This window comes from Temnothorax nylanderi, unplaced genomic scaffold (genome assembly GCF_030848795.1).
Source record: "Temnothorax nylanderi isolate EJ_2023f unplaced genomic scaffold, tnyl_v1.0 TNYL_tig0429_pilon, whole genome shotgun sequence".
NCBI lineage: Eukaryota > Metazoa > Arthropoda > Insecta > Hymenoptera > Formicidae > Temnothorax > Temnothorax nylanderi.
Window position 1 is genome coordinate 42,486 of NW_027249491.1, and position 13,221 is coordinate 55,706.

Sequence of the window (13,221 nt, forward strand, 5' to 3'; positions counted from 1 at the left end):
GTTCTACGTCAAAAATGGTGGGAGCATGTTGCGTTCCTCAGTGCAAGTCAGGAAAGAAAGTTCCATCTCACAAATTTCCAAAAGACCCAATAAGATGCCAAAAGTGGGTAAAAAGTCTAAATTTGCATCACTTAGAAAACTTGTGCGCAAATGAGTTACAAAAATATCAAGTATGTCATAAGCACTTCCGCGAAGAAGACTATAGTTGCTCCAGTTTACGTAACCGTTTCTTGACAAACACAGCCATTCCCCTTTTATATATTAATAATGATGATGATAGCGCTGATGTAGTAGATATTGTCGGTACAGTAAGTAATGTACAACAACAGCCATTACAGCTTTTATTAAAAAAAAATGAAAGCGAACAGCAGAATAAAGTTTCACAGTCTATGCCTATAGATGTGTCAGATGTACAAAAACAAATACATCAGCATAGCGAACAATTATCAAAACAACAACATTTATTAGAAACGTTTAATGTACAACACATAACATTACAAAAAAAAGTGTTCGAAATGCAACAAAAAGTATACGAGAAAGACATATAAGAGAAAAATAAGTTGCAGCAATCACATTGTCAAGAAAAGGAAAGTGTAATCCAGGATTGTGCAAATCGGCTGACAAGACTAGAAGAACAAATGCGAATAATAATAACTCCGAAAATAAATAAGGTATTACAAAGGAGACCAATTTTACGAAATGTCACTCGCACAGCAAATCTTACTCCTACTGCAAGGATACTATATAACACTAATGTTAGATTAAAACGTACTAATACACGTTTAAAACGCCTTATACAACGAAGAAAAAAATGTAAAGAAAAAGAAACATTATCGATGCACAACAAAGTAAACTCGACTATGCTACAGACAAACAGTACAGTACGTCCCCAGGTATATAATATAAAGATATAATGCTCCATAATAAATGATCCTATATCCTAAATGCTGTATTGAACATGTATCACACGCACACGCACACGCATACGCACACGCACACGCACACGCACACGCACACGCACACACAAATCCTATTATTATTATTAATATTATTGGTATTACTATTTATCAAAACAGTTATTTGTGGTAATGCAGTTATTGTAAATGCAGTAATTCTTAATATTTCATTTATGTCACATAATTGCTTATATTTATACTATTATGCTATTCAGATTTCTACATTTGTATATATGACTTGGTATATTTTATATTGATCATAATTGTGTATATTTCTTTCTATTTTATGCTATTTAATTGCGCCTCAATGATCGAATTTGTAAAGATGACCTGCCCCTCTCATAATAGGGAGGTGCAGGTTCAAAGGTATCACCTTACCCCTGGCTGAGGTGATATTTTTTGCAATGAATTCTGTACAGTTTGTCGCTAAAAGATTCTTATTTAGCATCATTATTATTATTAAATTGATTATTAAATCAATTACATGTACTATTTCGACTTTAGCTGTAAACTGTGTTTCAAGACTGACATTACTCGGCGCGCACTTTGTTAAGCTGGAAAAAAATGTATACGCAAAAATATTATTAGGCACGAAGATGCAGCCTATTCATATAAGGCATATTTCTATTGGGTTATTCATATAATGACAATAATTGACATAAATGACAATTGCATGTATATCAATGTATGTAATTGTATATTTTTAGTCGTGGTTTAATATCTGTATTTGTCATTTGAGATGCATTTTTGATATTCTTTTTGTGAGATATTTTATACATCTTTTGTAGGGTCGAAGATATACAGTTCAAGAGAAAGTATTCTGTATCGGTATATACAAACGATCGCACGCATGTTACAATTTTCTATTCAAATACCTCACCTGTCCTACAATAATAACATTAAATTCCGAACTGGCACATATTCCTTTGAAAACTGGATGCACTAAATTAATAGTGACATTTTTGAAAAATGCTGTAAGAGATATGAAAGATGACAGAGAAAAGTATGTAGCTCTGTTATGGGATGAAATGTCGTTACAACCTGGTTTGTCATACGATAAGACACATGATAAAATAATTGGATTCGAGGACTGGGGAATGAGGAGGACTAGAAAAATAGCAGACCACGCTATAATCTTTTATTTAAGATGCCTAAAAACGGGGAATAAAATACCTTTAGGGTATGGATTTTGCGAGAGTGCTACGAAAACCTTTCAATTAGTACGGTGCATAAAAGAATGGCTGTCACACATTATCAATTCTGGATTGATACCTATCGCAACAATATGCGATCAAAGTGGCACAAACATTGCTGCAATAAATGCGTTGATACAGGATAGTAACATAATTCGCACAAAAAAGAATTTATGTACAAGTAAGTGGGGATCATAATATAGTTAAAACATATATAACGTAATGGGTAATACCAGAGAGAAGCCTGCAGCCAAATCATGTTTACGACTGCTCTCAGGTAATCTCTGATAATACATAATGATAATAAATAAAATGTAATGTATATAAAATATATATATGTACAGGGTGCTTCCGCAACATACACATCAGTAAGTCGGGTTGCCTATTCGAGCAGGCGCGCATGGTCGTTCACAATTGCGTTGACTTTGGTGCATCACCTATAATCACTCGCACATCTTTTTTACAATAAAATGAACGTTGTAGCGCCCGAAGTTGTAATACATTTGTGACGGTTTTCCATAGCGATAACGTTAAAACAGAAGTCGAGATGACAATACAGGTTATGAAATAAATTTTATTAACAAAACGAAAGATATCTTCTCTCTTACGAAAAAAGCTCGTATCATAGTCCATCATAATCATTATATATTATAATTTTAATACTTAAATTATTTTTTGCACACAATGTTTATACACAGGACAAAAGTCAGCAATTAGCATATGTGTGCAAATTTAAATTATAAGTCGGCCAATAAATTTCATTCAATGTAAGTTTAAATAATGGCAGAAATCACTATTAACAAATCTTACAATATTCATTTTGTTAGATTAATAAATAATTTATCATTAAATTGATAATCAATTTAATATATATCAATACTAATAAGCATTATATATAATTCTTTATATAAATGATGCTGCTGCATCTTAAAAATCTTAATCTTAATCTCATAATCAAGAGGAAAAGAGATCGAATTACAAATCGGGCGTAGAATGAAAAGAAATTGAATTTTACCATTCTGATATAGTGTAAAATTCAATTATGTTATATAAGATAAATACTTAATAATACAGATAATAATAATAATACCTGACCTTGCAACCGCTCTCCCCATGGGCGGTCGTGCGCCGGCGAGGATCACCCCGAGTGATCATAGAGCGGACAGTGGTGCCGCCGAGTACCGCTAGCGAGGGCGACATGCCGCTCGTAATGGAAGGTGAGCGACCGCGGGGCACGCCCATCTCGCCACCGGGCTCGGCCATTACCGGGCCAAGCGAGGGATCCACGACCAGTCAGGGGATCCCGCTGCAGCCGCCAATTGTCTGGGTGGCAGTACCGGCGGGGCGAATCGACCCGCCATCCGACGAGTTTCTGTCTCCATCGAGCGGTGAGGAAGAGACAGAGTGACGGGTCGGTGCTAGGTGGAAAATGCCGGGAGCCGCGTCCAATCGAACCCGTATCAGGGACTGAAGTTTATTTTGAAAGGACGTACAATTTGTTTGGTTAATTTTTTCCTTTTCTCTGTTTATTTTGGATATGACAACGGTCGTGGCGATAAAGCTCCATAATTAGTGTATAAGTTTTGCGAGTCCATATGGCACTGTAGATAAGAGTACCTTTAGCCGATGCAGCATAAGATAGGTTAAGTTTCGCGTGGCGGGCCGCTGGCCAAAACCATAAAGATATTGATTTTCCAATTACAAGGCGTTTCACGTTGCTAAAGAATATTATTTTGAGCGCACCGGGGCCAGCGGGGCAGTAGGTGCGAAAAGTCGGTGAAACGCGACAATCTCCAGGATTACAGGTTCGGGGAGGTAACGAGGTAACAACCGGACCTGGGACGCGCAACCACAGGGTCGGCGTCGTCGGCGGTGCGTCGAATTCAAAAGGGGACTTCTTCCCCAGGAACGGAGTCTCGGGATGGTCTCTCGAGGACCTGGGACACCCGCCTATAGGGTCGGCGTCAACGTCCGACCACCAGAAGGACGCCCGGACAATTTCTCCTAGAAGTCGGTCCGGAAACCAGTTCCGGGGCATCTCAAAGGCGGTGCGCGTAGGTCGGCGTCAACGGCCGACGCCCAGAAACGCACCCGGGCGACTTCTCCAGGAAGTCGACCCGGAAAACTGTTCGGGAGCATCTCTTAGGAGGTGCGCACAGGTCGGCGTCAACGGCCGACACCCAAAAGTTGACCTGGACATCCTCTCCGGGGAATTGACCCGGAATCTTCATCAGGGCCACCTCAAAAGTGGTGCGCACAGGTCGGCGTCAACGGCCGACACCCAGAAGTTGACCTGGACATCCTCTACGGGGAATCGACCCGGAATCACCATCGGGAACGTCTCTGAGGCGGTGCGCACGGGTCGGCGTCAACGGCGCCGTGCAAACACAAAAGGTGAAAACCTGGTGCAGCGGTATCGAGAGAGGGGCACCTCTGCGTGGTACTGCGCGTGGAAATTTCCACCCGGGAGCGTCCGAAAAGGGATCACGGGCGATAGGCGTGATAATCATGCGCGGCATGAAAAGAGAAAGTTGTGACGTCATGTCGAACGACGTAAATAACCCGAGAGTAGGGATAGTCCGGCATGGTAGGGAGCCCGTTCGGCAAGGTGGGGAGCCAGCGCGAGATAGGGGACTCGAGGCAGTCTCTCGAGTATCGCGGTAGCGTACGGACGTGTCTCGCGTAGCAGCGGATATCGCTAGAGTATAACACGGCAACAGTCTCCAGTGACACATTACAATCGGGAACTCCCGCGTGAACGCGCGTTAAACACTCACTCGACAATAGTGAGAGATAATTTATTATCGAAATAACAATCCGTGATAGTGAAATAGAACGGTGGCGACTTAGTGCGTATCGAGTATACTACCCTCGGGGACATTGGGTCTCGCGACTACGAGATATTGTACGAACATCGTCATTAGTGATATTTAATCCACTGGGATCAATAAAATCGGCGTTTGCGGAAAATTATTGCAAATAAAGCGCGACTCACACCGAAGTGTGGCGACTCCATTGTGAAGCACCTTTATTAATTGTGAAACGATCTGTAAAGCTGAAATAACGATCTGAAATTAAAGAATAGTGAATTCTTAAACACAGTCTCAAGATTAATTATATAATTAGTGAACTTACCTTCTACTTACCTTGTCCCTTGGCGATGATCCCTCGTTGCCCAGCGGCGATCCGGTATGCGATGCAAAGCGAGGATCCGGAGACGATCAGCAGCAACGACGATCCATCCTGGGCAGGGCCTGCAACAGAAGAAGAATATTAGCACATAATTAATATAAGTTATCGAGACGAACCTTTATCCAGTATGCGAATAAGCGAGGATCTGGAGACGGGATACAGCAACGGTGATCCAGCAAGGACATCAATCTGAAACTCAGGAGCAACATTAGCGTCTTGGCGAGAAACAGGGCGTTGGTGCGAATTTACCTTCTCGGTAGTTAGAGGTTAAACCGAGTGGCGACCGTCCGATAGGAATATTATCCGCCGGAATCGGGCTTAACTCGTGCCGTCCGGTCACAACCTAACTTAACATAAACAAAATTTAAACAAAAAATACATATTCTTTGTCTTGGAATATGCTTGCGCTTATGTAATAAAGATCTAACCATGTTTTTAAACATAACGCAATCCTGCACATAAAATGCAAAACGCGTTGAAAAACGTTAAAACGCGTTATAAATTAAGAGATAACGATGGAGCCAGAACGAAACCGTTATTCATTTGAGGAATTAACGGACATGATTCTTATTTATGGCGAGTGTCGCAAAAATCAAAGGCAAGCGGCTGCACTTTACCCCCGAAGATTTCCAGAGAGACGACACCCAGATGGATTCTTTCATCGACTTCATGAGAGATTAAGAAGAAATGGATAGTTTAATAAATCTCGGAGGCCGATTCATGTTTCGCAGAGAAACCAGGAGGCAGTTGATGCTGTTCAACAGGCTCTTGTTGCAAATACTCATACAAGCACAAGCGCAATTGCCATAGATTTAAATATGAATCATATAACAGTTCATAAAATAACACAGGCACACAAAAAAAAAAGTGTCTTGGCCGAGACACTACACTAGTATATTCCCATGTACTTTTTCCCGCTGAATCCGAATCCGAAGTCAGAATTGTCAGATTGGCTAAAATTTATGAGATAACCACAAAAAAATGCTCAAAAACACGAATTAAAGGCAAAAAAAAATTGTTTTGGCCGAGACACTACACTACTGTATTCCCATGTATTTTTTCCCGCTGAATACGAATCCGAAGTTAAAACTGACAGACTGGTTCAATATTATGACGTATCCTTAAGGACTTTCTCCGGTCCTTATACTAGAGAAAATCGATTTTCTTTAGATTTTCTTGAAACTGTGAATATACGTTAATTTAGGTGTGCTTTATGCGTGGTATAAATTTCAGTACCTCTTCCGGTATAAAAAATAAAGATACTGAGCCTCAAAGTTTCAATTTTTACCAAAAAAAATTTTTTAATTTAATTTTTTTTTATTTTGGCATTTTTTCCTTATATAACTCGACGAGAGGAGCAACTTTGGTCCTTTTGACCAACCTCGTATCTTTTACCGTTTGGCCTGGAAAACCTTTTCATTAGTAAAAGTTGAAACTTGGATATATATGGGGAGACGTAGTGGACGAGTTGGCCCGGAGTGGAGAGGAGTAAGAAAAGGGTTTTGAGAGAAGGTAAAGAGTAAGGGAAGATGAAGTAGGGTGGCAAAGCTTGTTAAGTAGGTACGGAGGAAGCCGTGAAAGTGGAGGAGAAGTCGAGGATAGCGTGGTTGAAGAGTAGTGATGAGAGAAAGTAAGGGAACGCTTGAGAGGTTAGGATGAGAAGCAGGAAGATAAAGGGGCCAGGTTACACGATGAGGAAGCTGAGCGAGTTGGCAGCATGGAGTTTCGATCGAGCGATCGATCGACCTGTCGCGAGACAGAGGGATTGTCGATGGTGGCGCAGCAGGTGCGAAACGGAGCAGGGAGTCATCGAGACGGGTCGATGGATCGAACGATCGAAGGGGCCGGCCATATAGACAGGTGATAGAAGGAGAAGGAGAGAAAGCGACGAGGAAGGGAGTAGATTAAGGGTGAAGATGGACGAGGATAAATTGGTGGATACGAGGAGGGTAAGAGAGAGAGAGAGGAGAAGGAAAGGAGAAAGGAGAGGAGAGAGGAGAAATGTAGGAGTTTGAAGGGGACGGAGGAGAGTCTGTTCGGAAGGGTTAAAGGTAAAGGCGGAGGTGAAAGAGGTAAGCGAGGAGAGAGGAGAAATGGAGGAGTTAGAAGGGGACGGAGGAGGACGAGATTACGGAAAGGATGGAGGAGAGTCTGTTTGGAAGGGTTAAAGGTAAAGGCGGAGGTGAAAGAGAGTGAAGGTGGAATAAGGAGGGAAAACGGCGAGCGAGAGGATGGAAAGAGACGGAAGGAAAAGGGAAGAGCAGTGGCAGAAAGGAAGGAAGTAAAGAGGTGGCTGAAGCAAGGGAGGCGGAAGGAGACGGCCGGATGGAAAACGAAGGGAGGGGAAATGAAATATAAGGTCGCAAGGGAAGATGATGTTATAACACAGTTTATTTTCAGAGAGAAGGTGGAATAAGGAGTGAAGGCGGCGAGCGAGAGGAGGGAGAGAGACGGAAGGAAAGGGGAAGAGCATTGGCAGAAAGAAGGGTAGCAAAGAGGTGGTTGAGAAGTAAGGGAGGCGGAAGGAGATGGACGGATGGAAGACGGAGGGAGGTGAAATAAAATGTAAGGTCGCAAAGGAGGGGAAAGGAATTGTAAGGTCGTGTGGAGAAGGAGATCACGAGAAGGATGGAGGAGAAACGGACGAGGACGAAGTTCAGGGGAAGAAAGGAGGAGAGAAGGTAGAATAAAATAGAGGGGTGTGGTGAGCGTGAGGAGGGTGAGAGACGGAGGGAAAGGAGAGCAGTGGTGGATAGGAGGGAAGCGGAGAGGTGACTGAGGGAAACGGATGAGGACAGGGAACAGTTGAGACAGGAAGGAGGAAGGCGAAGGTACGCGGAACCAGAGGAAGCAGAAGAAGATAAACAGAGGGATGAAGGAAGAGGGGGGAGGGAGAGGGAAATAGAATGAATTGTAAGGTCGCATATGGCCAGGGCGTGTAAGGGAGTGATTTGTAAGAGGTTTGGGTACGTTCCTCATAAAAAAAAACGCCTTGTAAACCCTACGGGGATACACAATAAATCTACATACATACATACATACATACATAGTAAAAGTTGAAACTTTGAGGCTCAGTATCTTGATTTTTTATACCGGAAGAGGTACTGAAATTTATACCACGCATAAAGCACACCTAAATTAACGTATATTCACAGTTTCAAGAAAATCTAAAGAAAATCGATTTTCTCTAGTATAAGGACCGGAGAACGTCCTTAAGGATACGTCATAATATTGAACCAGTCTGTCAGTTTTAACTTCGGATTCGTATTCAGCGGGAAAAAATACATGGGAATACAGTAGTGTAGTGTCTCGGCCAAAATAATTTTTTTTGCCTTTAATTCGTGTTTTTGAGCATTTTTTTGTGGTTATCTCATAAATTTTAGCCAATCTGACAATTCTGACTTCGGATTCGGATTCAGCGGGAAAAAGTACATGGGAATACACTAGTGTAGTGTCTCGGCCAAGACACTTTTTTTTTGTGTGCCTGTGTAATTAAACATTCTTTGGGTTGGCATCCGTTCAAACGGCACACAACACATAAACTTATACCTCGTGATATGCCACGACGATTAAATTTTTGTGAATACGTTCTTGATCATGTAAGTTAGTTTAAATTTACTTTTATTATAACACACTTAGACATTGTTATTATTTATCAACTTGTGTCGTCAATTTTATATTAAATTATTCAATTTTTGCAGGTGGATTTCAATGATGCCGGAAAAGATAAATTTTTGAAAAATATTTTCTGGACGGATGAAGCAACTTTTGGGAGTGATGGATGCATAAACCGTCATAATGAGCATCACTATGCAGAACGCAATCCACACTGCATAAAAGAAAAAAATGTTTAAGGACGGTGGACGGTAAACGTGTGGCTGGCAATTATAGATGATCACATCATTGGCCCCGAATTTATTGAGGGAAATGTGGATGCATGTTATTATTCACAATTTCTTCTCCATCGGCTTGATGAATTATTAGAAAATGTGCCACTAGCTATTAGGCTAGAAATGATATTCCAACAAGATGGACATCCCGCCCACACTTCTCTTTTGGCAAGAACTGTTTTAAATAGAAAATTTCCTGGGAGATGGATCGGACTTCATGGTCCTCAAGAGTGGCCATCACGTTCTCCTGACCTTACCCCTATGGACTTTTTCGCGTGGAGCTTTTTAAAGAATAAAGTGTACGAAACTCTCCCCGAAAATGAGGAAGATTTAAAAAATAGAATTCGCAACGCATGTGCAGAAATCACTCCTGCCATGCTAAACAGAGTGAGAGAAAATTTCATGCGCAGAATCGCGTTATGTTTAGAGGAAGATGGCAATTACATCGAACATCTGTTATAAGCATATAAATTTATTTATTATTTAGATAAAAAATATTATTTAGTTTTGTTTTAAATTGTATTATTGCACATATATGTTCAATGTTCCTTTATTTTATTATTATGTTAATTCATTATGAATATCTGTGTTAAACATTCGTATTATTAAACATATCTTTTATCTATATTTTTTAACTATATCTGAGTAAAAGCTAATTTCCCCTGCCTCACTCACTGTCGGATTTGCAATTCAAGGTTTGATTCTCAAATTCTTACAAAAAATGTTCGCATACGAAAATGACGGCGTGTTCACTGATTGGCATATAACTTTTATATCTTAAATTATATACGCCGTCATTTTCGTATGCGAACATTTTTTGCAAGAATTTGAGAATCAAACCTTAAATTGCAAGTCCGACAGTGAGTGAGGCAGGGGAAATTAGTTTTTACTCAGGTATAGTTCAAAAATATAGATAAAAGATATGTTTAATAATACAAACACATATATTTATAATACAAACACAGATTTTTAATAATACTAACACAGATATTCATAATGAATTAATATAATAATAAAATAAAGGAACATTGAACATATATGTGCAAAAAATACAATTTAAAACAAAACTAAATAATATTTTTTATCTAAATAATAAATAAATTTATATGCTTATAACAGATGTTCGATGTAATTGCCATCTTCCTCTAAACATAACGCGATTCTGCGCATGAAATTTTCTCTCACTCTGTTTAGCATAGCAGGAGTGATTTCTGCACATGCGTTGCGAATTCTATTTTTTAAATCTTCCTCATTTTCAGGGAGAGTTTCGTACACTTTATTCTTTAAAAAGCCCCACGCGAAAAAGTCCATAGGGGTAAGGTCGGGAGAACGTGGTGGCCACTCTTGAGGACCATGAAGTCCGATCCATCTCCCAGGAAATTTTCTATTTAAAACAGTTCTTGCCAAAAGAGAAGTATGGGCGGGATGTCCATCTTGTTGGAATATTATTTCTAGCCTAATAGCTAGTGGCACATTTTCTAATAATTCATCGAGCCGATGGAGAAGAAATTGTGAATAATAACGTGCATCCACATTTCCCTCAATAAATTCAGGGCCAATAATGTGATCATCTATAATTGCCAGCCACACGTTTACAGTCCATCGTCCTTGGAACATTTTTTCTTTTATGCAGTGTGGATTGCGTTCTGCATAGTGATGCTCATTATGACGGTTTATGCATCCATCACTCCCAAAAGTTGCTTCATCCGTCCAGAGAATATTTTTCAAAAATCTATCATTTCCGGCATCATTGAAATCCACCTGCAAAAATTGAATAATTTAATATAAAATTGACGACACAAGTTGATAAATAATAACAATGTCTAAGTATGTTATAATAAAAGTAAATTTAAACTAACTTACATGATCAAGAACGTATTCACAAAAATTTAATCGTCGTGGCATATCACAATGTATAAGTTTATGTGTTGTGTGTCGTTTGAACGGATGCCAACCCAAAGAATGTTTAATTATTTTATGAACTGTTATATGATTCATATTTAAATCTATGGCAATTGCTCTTGTGCTTGTATGAGGATTTGCAACAAGAGCCTGTTGAACAGTATCAACTGCCTCCTGGTTTCTCTGCGGAACATGGATCGGCCTCCGAGATTTATTAAACTGTCCATTTCTTCTTAATCTCTCACGAAGTCGATGAAAGAATCCATGGTCTGGGTGTCGTCTCTCTGGAAATCTTCGGGCGTAAAGTGCAGCCGCTTGCCTTTGATTTTTTCGACACTCGCCATAAATAACAATCATGTCCGTTAATTCCTCAAATGAATAAGGGTTTCGTTCTGGCTCCATCGTTATCTCTTAATTTATAACGCGTTTTAACCTCTATGAGTTTCACGTCAATTTCCCTTAAACAAAAGGCGATCGGGAGGCTACGATGCACGGAGTGCAAGAAGGGAAACAATAATCCAAAAAGCAACATTTAGCATGTGCTAAAATTATTCAAATGCAGTTAACGAATATATTTCTTATTTATTGAGCCAAGAAAATCAAACGCAGTGGCTGCATTTTGCGTTCATAAATTTTCGACAACATCCAAAATACAGTTTCTTTCACTACCTTTATGAAAAATTTTTCTTTACGAAAACAAATGGATAATTTTATAAATCTAGCAGGTCAATTCATGTTCCGCAAAAGAAACAGGACTTTTTTGCCTTTTTACGAAGTAAAGTATCAATTTCTACCAGACAATATAGAAACTTTTAAAATCAGAATAGGTAACTCGTCATTCAGAGATCCTCTTATGATGAAAGAAGTGATAAAAAATTTTATATGCAGGATTGCGTTATGTTTAAAAACATGGTTACATCAAATCTTTATTACATAAGCGCAAGCATATTCCAAGACAAAGAATATGTATTTTTTGTTTAAATTCTGTTTATGTTAAGTTAGGTCAGGTATTATTACTATTATCTGTATTATTAAGTAATAAAATTATAATATATAATGATTATGATGGACTATGATACGAGCTTTTTTCGTAAGAGAGAAGATATCTTTCGTTTTGTTAATAAAATTTATTTCATAACCTGTATTGTCATCTCGACTTCTGTTTTAACGTTATCGCTATGGAAAACCGTCACAAATGTATTACAACTTCGGGCGCTACAAAGTTCATTTTATTGTAAAAAAGATATGCGAGTGATTATAGGTGATGCACCGAAGTCAACGCAATTGTGAACGACCATGCGCGCCTGCTCGAATAGGCAACCCGACTTACTGATGTGTATGTTGCGGAAGCACCCTGTATATACACAAAGAAATATAAAAAATTATTTTTTTAGAGAATACTTTTATCATAAAAGAACGAGAAGTCATACCCGTTTTTGATTATGTACATTTGCTCAAAGCAACAAGAAACAACTTGTTAACGAAAGACTTAGATATGAATGTAAACAAAGCCTGCAAGGAAAATGAACAATATGCATCTTGGAGTCATATTATGACATGTTACGACATAGACAAAAACAGTTTTTTAAAACAACGACAATTATCTAAAATAACGGAAAAACATGTTAACCCAAATTTAATACCGAAAATGAGGGTGAAGTATGCCTCTCAAGTTTGTAGTAAAACTTTCTCCAATTTTATTGATGTTGTACTGAATTTAAGTGACGGTAAGACCGTATGAAATTAACATGTAGTATTAAAAAAACGTTTTGTGAATTTATGCCAATAATTTGCATTTGATGTTTTAGGAGTTGTCCAGACACGGAAAGGTATCATAAAATTACCTAAACAAACGCGCGGGATACTATAATCCAGATCTCCCCATAAGAATTCGACTTGGTCAGACCTTCTGGTGATCGGGAATCCGAGCCGCGAATAACCCCGGTCGCGGGTATCCACGGGTAGAGCCCCTGATAAAGCGACCTCATCCCGCTAGTGATCCGAGTACCGCTTCGCGGCCGCGATCCGTCGGGACGTGACAGTACCAAGCCAAATGACAAATCAAATTATATGCCGGTTGTACGTACG

At 39.4% G+C, this 13,221-nt stretch overlaps 1 protein-coding gene across 1 annotated transcript; it reads left to right on the forward strand.

The window, feature by feature from the left end:
- The first annotated feature begins 14 nt into the window (after positions 1 to 14).
- Positions 15 to 12,874, forward strand: LOC139782623 (uncharacterized). Its single transcript, XM_071721638.1, has 4 exons — positions 15 to 308; positions 672 to 893; positions 1,745 to 2,330; positions 12,528 to 12,874. The coding sequence occupies exons 1-4, from the start codon at positions 15 to 17 to the stop codon at positions 12,872 to 12,874; spliced, it is 1,449 nt and encodes a 482-aa protein (XP_071577739.1).
- Positions 12,875 to 13,221: the final 347 nt, after the last annotated feature.

What these genes read in the sequence shown, in the direction of transcription:
- LOC139782623 (XM_071721638.1), top strand. Translation starts at nt 15, where the DNA reads ATGGTGGGAGCATGTTGCGTTCCTCAGTGCAAGTCAGGAAAGAAAGTT. An exon ending in TAGTAGATATTGTCGGTACA is followed by an intron (nt 309 to 671) that starts GTAAGTAATGTA and finishes AAAATAAATAAG; the next exon opens with GTATTACAAAGGAGACCAAT. An exon ending in AAAAAAGAATTTATGTACAA is followed by an intron (nt 2,331 to 12,527) that starts GTAAGTGGGGAT and finishes TTATTTTTTTAG; the next exon opens with AGAATACTTTTATCATAAAA.